The sequence below is a fragment of the Mytilus galloprovincialis genome, chromosome 7 (assembly GCF_965363235.1).
Source record: "Mytilus galloprovincialis chromosome 7, xbMytGall1.hap1.1, whole genome shotgun sequence".
NCBI lineage: Eukaryota > Metazoa > Mollusca > Bivalvia > Mytilida > Mytilidae > Mytilus > Mytilus galloprovincialis.
The window spans coordinates 52469005-52476801 of NC_134844.1; the positions used below are offsets into that span (position 1 = coordinate 52469005).

The 7797-nt window shown below is 33.8% G+C and overlaps 1 protein-coding gene across 1 annotated transcript in view; it reads left to right on the forward strand.

Annotated features, from left to right (window-relative positions):
• LOC143083253 (uncharacterized) overlaps positions 1-7355 on the forward strand; it is a 31810-nt gene extending 24455 nt beyond the window's left edge. The window contains exon 5 of the mRNA XM_076259511.1: positions 265-7355. Within this exon, the coding sequence (XP_076115626.1) occupies positions 265-7215 (6951 nt within the window). The 3' untranslated portion in view covers positions 7216-7355. The remainder of the gene's footprint in view (positions 1-264) is intronic.
• The last annotated feature ends 442 nt before the right edge of the window (positions 7356-7797 follow it).

The following is a 7797-nucleotide window of genomic DNA, read 5'->3' on the forward strand; positions in this document are numbered from 1 at the left end:
GTATCTCAGGACTTTAAGGTTCTGAAAATGATTAGTACAGACATATTTTTATGAGTTCAGGACTCATCAACTCACCAAAGTGAGATTCCTCATTTCATTTTGTTATAAAATTCATGCAAAATTATTGATTAAGTGAAGCCAGAACACACGTCATTATAATAGTGTCTTGTGTCAGTTAAAACAACATGTGCTCTAATTACGAAGTTATAAACCTCAAATCAATTTGTTATTTGATTAAAACAATGACATTTTATCTGCTTACAGGTGATGAGCAATGCAGATAAGCTGGATGAAGCCCTGAAAATCTACGATTTTATTTCCGATACACCAGAACCTTCACCACATCCTCTGGAAACCTGTGCCTCAAAACCAGAAATGTCTCCACTGCATCTAGAGCAATCACCATGCCAACAGGGTCAATCTCCACATGGCCAGGAGGTGCTACCATGTGATCTAGAAACAACCATTTGCAAACCGGATGCATCCCCTTGCAATCCAGATCTTGAAAATGATGGCAAAGAAATATCGACAGAATCTCTTAATAAAACATACATTGTTTCTAGTCATCAACCACAGACATCTGATTGTAACAAAATACCCAAAATAACTTTGAAATTAGTCACTGGAGAAAAACCGAAATCTGAAGTGTGGGGAATAGGGGCAGCTCTTCCCAAACGAATTAGAAAAAGGAAAAGCAAAGACTTTTTTGACGATTTTCCGACCAAAATTAAAAAAAAGGAAATGACTCTCAAAGAAATGCAGGATAAATTGTTAAAAAACAAAGTGAAACAAAAAATTGACAATAGAATAAAATTAAAAATAAACAAAAAGGAACAATTGATAACAGATGTGAAAGACATAGAAATAGAAAAAGAAAGTCCACTGGAAAGTGATATTGTGAGTGAAAATAAAAAAGAGAAAAATAATAACAAAACAAAAAAGAAAAATGATATAAAAACAAAGACAAAAGAAGCAAAAAATGCAAAAACTTTAAAAACTAGAAATGATGGAAAGAAAAATTTAGTTGTTGTTTTGACTGACTGCCTTTCAAATGAGAAAACAGCAACGGATTCTAAAAAGCCAACAAGGGCTGCAAGAAGTGTTAAAAAAGCTGTGAATGGAAAACAGAAACCGCTATTAAAAACAAAAGTTCCTCAAAAACAGAAAAATGGAAAAGTGGGTACTAAAGAAAGGGCTGTAGTGAATTCAAATAAGGCAAAGGATAAGAAAAGTTACATTAAAGAAAGTAATAAGACTATTGACAGGAAAACCGAAAAGTCAAAAACAGCCGTGTTGAATAGTTCTAAAACAAAACCACAAAGTAAACAAAAACCAGCCACAAAACTAAAAGCATCTGACAGTAAAAAGAATATGGCTCAAAAATTGAAAAATGAAAAGCCTGTTAAATGTAAAGCTTGTGAAAGGACGTTCAAAACAAGGGATATGTTGATCAAACATAATCAGATTCCATGTAGAATGCGAAACACAAGAACAATGACACAGATTATATTACGACCGAAGAAAAGTGTAGTACACACCTTGCCGCTAACACAAAGACAGATAAATGCGGCTAAGAGACGGAAACAGATAGCTGGGAAATTAAGTATTTTGGACAATTCAACAAGGGGTACTGTACAGTCAGAAAGGCAATCTGAAAAACAGGAGAAACCAAAAAAATCGGCTAAAAGTCGGAAACGCCTTATATCACCTTACTTCACATTTTGTATTACTCCAAAAGACAAAAGTCAAATTTTTGAACCCTTAGACTGTGAAACATTGTCAGAAAAGGATAGATATTTCTATAAGTTAGGAATGTTTTCTATTTCGCTAAGAAAAACAACTGAAGAAAAAGTTGAAAACTCTGAAGTTGACAAAGCTGAAGTGAGTGAAGAACTTAAACCATGTGAGATAACAATTGATTCTCATACAGACATTCAGTCTCTCCCATCGTTTACTTCTAATGGGTCAGAAATATCTCCACCAATTCTTGAAAAAGTTTCAGAAATTTCTAAAAATAGTGATGTGGAAAATGATTCAGCGAAAGTAATTATCAGTCAGGAAAGTCTAGATCCTCCTGATATAGTGAATATTCTTAGTGCTGCAGATGTTAAAAGACGTGCTCGTGACACTGTGAAGACATCTTTGTCATGTCAGGATCAGTTGGAATTGACTAATTCTCCAAGTTTTATGTCACCTGTATCAAATGTTGTATCAGTTACCTCACCTTACAATGGACAGCCTTGTCAAACACCACCATCAGATGGTGCTGCAGGCCTTTTAGTAGAAATAGTCAAATCACCGACAATCACAAATGGTGCTAATTCTAGTATTGCTGTTAATTCTAGTCAGGAAGAAAAATGCTATAAGAAAGTTACGGAAATTGAAAATGATAAGGAAAATAGGGGAGATAATATTGTGATGCCTGAGATTATTAAAAGGGATGTTGGTGTATCATGTGACGGGGATGACATTTTAAAAGAGATGGAGAATTGTAAATATTTTGATGGATTTAGTGTTGGTTTGAAGTTAATAAAACCGAGGGGAAAAGCACTTTTGGAAAAAATAAGTAAAGATGCTGAGATAAGTTCACAAACGAGGTCATCTCATTGTGTTGCCGAAACGAAATTTGGTACAAACAGGAAGTTGACATATACGGTAACTCTTGGCATTCAGACTGAAAGAAGTTTTTTGAAAATGAAATCAAAACCTCTGAAAAGTACAGAAAAAGAAAGCTTAAAGTGTAAAGAATCTCAATGCTTGGAAAATGAGAACAAGAAGCATACCAAGTGTAAAGAGAATTTAATTCCTGAAAAGGAAATCAGGAAAAAAAAAGAATTGTCATTTTTGGAGAAGAGTAATGCAAAAAGTAAAGAATCACCCTCTTTGGAGAAGAGTAATGAAAACAGTAAAGAATCACTGACATATGACAAAGTGATTAGGAACAAAAGTAATTCCAACTTATCAGGAATAAAAAGTACTGAAAACGTGAAGGAGAAACAAGAGGAAAGAAACCTTTTCCATTCTATTGCAGATCTTATATCTGTACCCGTTGAAAAGAAAGGTATAACTCCACAAGAAGCTCTTTTTGATTCTATTCTCCCATCACCTAAGGTTACATTTGACGATATATTAGAAATAGGAAATGCACACCTAAAAAAGCATAATTATGAAAAAGCTGAAGATATATCAGATAGGCAAAGTATTACTGAAGTGGAAATTGTTTTACCTAAAGGTTCAAAAATTGCTCAGCTCTGTACTGACATTGATTGGCTGGAATCTGCCGATCTTCGACCTGTGAAATCGGCACCCATTCAACAAAAAGTCAATGTCAACAAAATAGAAAGTAGTATATCAGCATCAACCTTTTCAAGGAAAGATTTTAATTATGATATTGGACAAAAAGTTACTACAAGTAGCTCTGAAACAGATTTATCATTTATGAATAAGGCTATTCCTAACTTTTGTGAGAGTAAGCATGTATGTGATATATTTGTTAGTTCGACTCCTAGTATTGTTTTTAGTGATAGTCAGAAATCTATTAAAGACAGGTCAAAACCAGAAGAGGTTTATGTTTATCCGAATAAACCAATCATGTCAACGGAAATTGATTCAGTGTCGGTCAGAAGAGCTCAGCCTTCTAAAGTTGACGAAGAACTGAACAAGAATAGCTCAAATAATTTGTTAGAATTAATTGCAAAGACAATGGGTACTATTCCTGAAGAAGCTAAACAAAAATTTGAAAAGTCAGTGATGTCTTTACTCACCAGTGCTACTTCACCTATGGACACAATGGCTGGTGGTGTCTCCACCAAGTCAAAAAGGTCAAAGGAAGGTCAAATTATTATTATGAATAATACAACTGATTCTGACCTGTTTTCTTCTGATATAACTGTTATAGACGATGAACCTACGAACAACGACCATATAGCAAAAAGGATTTGTAATGATCGTGTCATTCGACCTTCAAATTTCTGTACTGCTTCAAAGTTTGAAAATAAATCGCAGAATAAATCAGCAAGGGATTTTTCATCTAGAAACTTCATAGATTTGAAACGAAGTCAGGAGAATGATTTCTCAAATAAAACTTCAAATTTCTGTACTGCTTCGAAGCTTCAAATGGAAGAGGAGAATACATCATTAAGGGATTCTTCATCTCAAAACTCAGTAGATTTTAAACGAAGTCAGGATAATGATTTCTCAAATAAAAGTGTTGAACACTCTTGGATACATGTAGATGAAATGAATAATAAAAGTGAAACATGCATTCCCATTGATGATTCTTCTGAACAGTTTTTTCAATTCTGCAGTTCGGCCAATAAATTAGATGATGTCAAAAGAGAAACAAGTTCAAGGTCAATGATAAATTTTATGGATAGTAACAACACTTATAAACCTTTTACTGGATTTAATGACACTAAAAGTATTTGCAACCAATCTTGGACACCAATTTCTCAAAACAGCAAAATGACTACCAAGCAAGTTCCTACATTGGTATCTGAAAACAGCAGGACAAATCTCTTATTGACACCACCAATTCACAACATTGGTTCCAATTTTAATGTCAAGTCTGATTCTTTAGCCAGTAGAAGGAGGTCACCTCGACCTCCAAACATCATAACAAATAATCAGGTTCAACTGAATACTTTGAATAATGGAAATAAAGATGACATACATGACATAAGTGATACAGATTCTCCTACATTAGTGACAAACTTTGACTTTGAAGATTATGCAGAACATCTGAAAGAAGAAACATTTTTTACAACAGATTCATTATCTCCAATACCACCGGTTTCTATAATACCTTCAAGTGAGCAACCTTTATCTGACATTCTTTTCAGGAAATCGCCTGGACCATTTAATTATTCAAAGAAAGGAAATGCTGCAGTGATTACGCATAATGTGGCCCCACTTAATTTAATTCAATCGCCTAATAACCCTAAAACTGTTCAGAAGTCGGAAGCATTTTTGAAGCCTTTAGCTATTGACTGCAATCAAAGTAAAGAGGATGAAAGCTATATTTGTGATATTTCTCCACCTCTTGAAGGACCAACTCACATTTCACCCATTGATTTGGCCAAAGTGGCTTCTGCAAAAATGACCAATGAACTGATTTTAAAAAGTCAAGGATTTGGACATCATGGTTTATTACAGCTTTCTAATAGATCAATGCCTTCACCTAATATAGCATTATTACAACAGAAAAGTCCACAGATATATGGCTCTCCTAAAAACTTCAGTCCATTAGGAAATGTTGACCAGCAAAAGAGCATACAGGATTACCCTCCCATTATTCAGAGAGGCAATTCACAAGATAATTCGATCCTTAATAACCACCATTCTCATTTTGATACTAGTTTCTCTCCTGTGCAGTTGATTGATGTACATTTAAACACATACAAACCCAATTCTATTCCCTCGTCTAAAGTCTTTTCTCAAAATAGACAACAACCTACTGCTCCGTCACCAGATGTTGAAAGATGGGACAAAAGACAAAATGTGATTGTTTCTCCATCTTTCAATCAGAATAGACCTAAAAATGTTGAAAATGGACAGGACCTTAGTAAGCAGAAGCAACGCCATAATGTTAATATTTTAAGAAATAACAATAAACCTCACGAAAGACGACAAAGTCTACCGGCAAAAACTAATTATTTGAATTCAAATCAACAACAGTCAATGGCACCAGAATATGTTGTGTCTGAGAAATCTCGTAATACAAGTATGTCAACAAAATCAGACAATTATATTAATTCTTGCACGGAGCCTCAGGATGCTATTTTAGACATGATTGATAAATCAAATAAATTTCAGAATCATTTCGTGCCTAAAAAGAATGATAAAATTCAACCGAATTCAAATGCGATGGATAAAATTCAAGATCAGTTTGCTGGAAGTAGAAAAAATGTTCAAGATTCTAGTGTTCAAAATAGGATGGAAAAATTACAAGATCATTTTATTCCGAGTAAAATGAATAAAATTCAGGAACATTTGATGTCTCGTAAAAGTGATAAAGTTCAGGATCGCTTTTTGACTCAAAATAAGGATCAAGTTCAAGATCATTTAACATCTAGTCCATCATCAAATGTAAGTCCAGGTTTTCAGTATCAACGAAAGCATCAAAAAATGGCTGCACATCATAGGCAAACGCACATGAAAAATTCTGACAGCTCATCAGGAGAGAGTCCTAAATCTAGTTCAAAAGTAGATCCTTATTCAAGAGTACATCATGTTCCACAGCATGAGGCCTTATCTCATAGTCAAAGAAAATATCATGACCATTCTCATGGAAAATCGAAATTTCAAAACACATCAAGAATACCTCATCAAGAAATGTCAACACAGTCTTTGCATCAAAAGGAACAAACAGTCAGCAAGGGGAGGATTGATAAATTTCAACCAGTATTACAACAATCAGAAGCTCTGTCCTTAAGCACTAGATTATGTACAGAACAGGCACATCATCAATCAAGCTTGTCAAATATGCATAGAAGTCAATCGTTTGATCAGCCGCATGTAAAAAGTCATTTAAGTTTTCAACATGCTCCTCCTTGTTCAGAACAGTCTGCTGTTTGTTCACCAATACCAAGTTCATCGGCAAGCTATGTTGCCTCTTCTAAAGGAAGTGTGTTTGACTTCCAAAATTCAATACATTCTGTTCGACAGATTAGTAACCAAGGACTTTTGTCAAATTCGAATCAGGGTCTAGAATTTACAGGTTTAATGAATAGGGATAGATTTAGTAATTCACAAGTACATCGTCAAATGAGTGCTCCCTGTAATTTAACGAACAAACCTAAAGTCTCGTCAAATGTTGTGCCTAACACAGACTATGAGGATGTGTCATCTCCGGAAGAAGTTGAAGTTTACCCGACTACGCCTCAGAAAAAAGAAATACCTCAGAAGTTACTGCCTCCGTATCAGCTAGAAAATGAAACAATATCAATACATTCTAGTGACAAAGGTCAAAGTTCAAGGGTAAACATTCCTGAACATTTTGACTTTAAATCTAGTCTTAATCCTAGAGTGCAATATGTAGGACAAAGAAATGTTGTTGATTCAGGGAACAGGGTGTTTCAGGAACAAAGACGAATGCCACCAAATTTTTATCTTCCTCCACGGCTTGTACATAAACCAAGTGATATGTTTGACCCCTCTGTGCAGTTTGAATTTGGTACAGGGGATATATCAGACTCCATTTTAGACAATATTTGATGATATTTTTACCTAGATAAAAACAGGTCATGTATTATTACACCACTCTTTAAGTTCAGTGATTTTACGCCAGTTGACCTAATTAAATTGCCAAAACAATCACTTTTTGTTAACTACAAACATTTTCTAATTTGACGTTGAAGTATAACAAAATATGTTCTATTTTTTTAACTGGCAGAAAAACTTATAAAGATTGTTTTTTTTTTATACTTAATGTTCTCAGTATTGTTAAATAAACTTTCTCCTTTTGCCTTCATATTTGTCAGAAATATGACTATCAAATTTATGTATTTGAACAAAAAAATATTGGGCAACAATTGATTTTTCATTGTTATTATGAAATTAATGTAGTAAAATCAGAAACCGAAGTATGCATACTTTATGTCCTGATTTTTTTCTTCCATAAATTTTATTTTTGGGGATAGAATGATTTTAAATTATTCAACAATTTATTAAAATTACATTCAATGCTGAACATAAAAACTTTTCTATTTTGCAGGCAGGAATGATATTGCTAAAGTTAAAATTGAAGTTCAACCTATAATTTTCTACTTTTTTATCTATACAAACATTGACAAATGG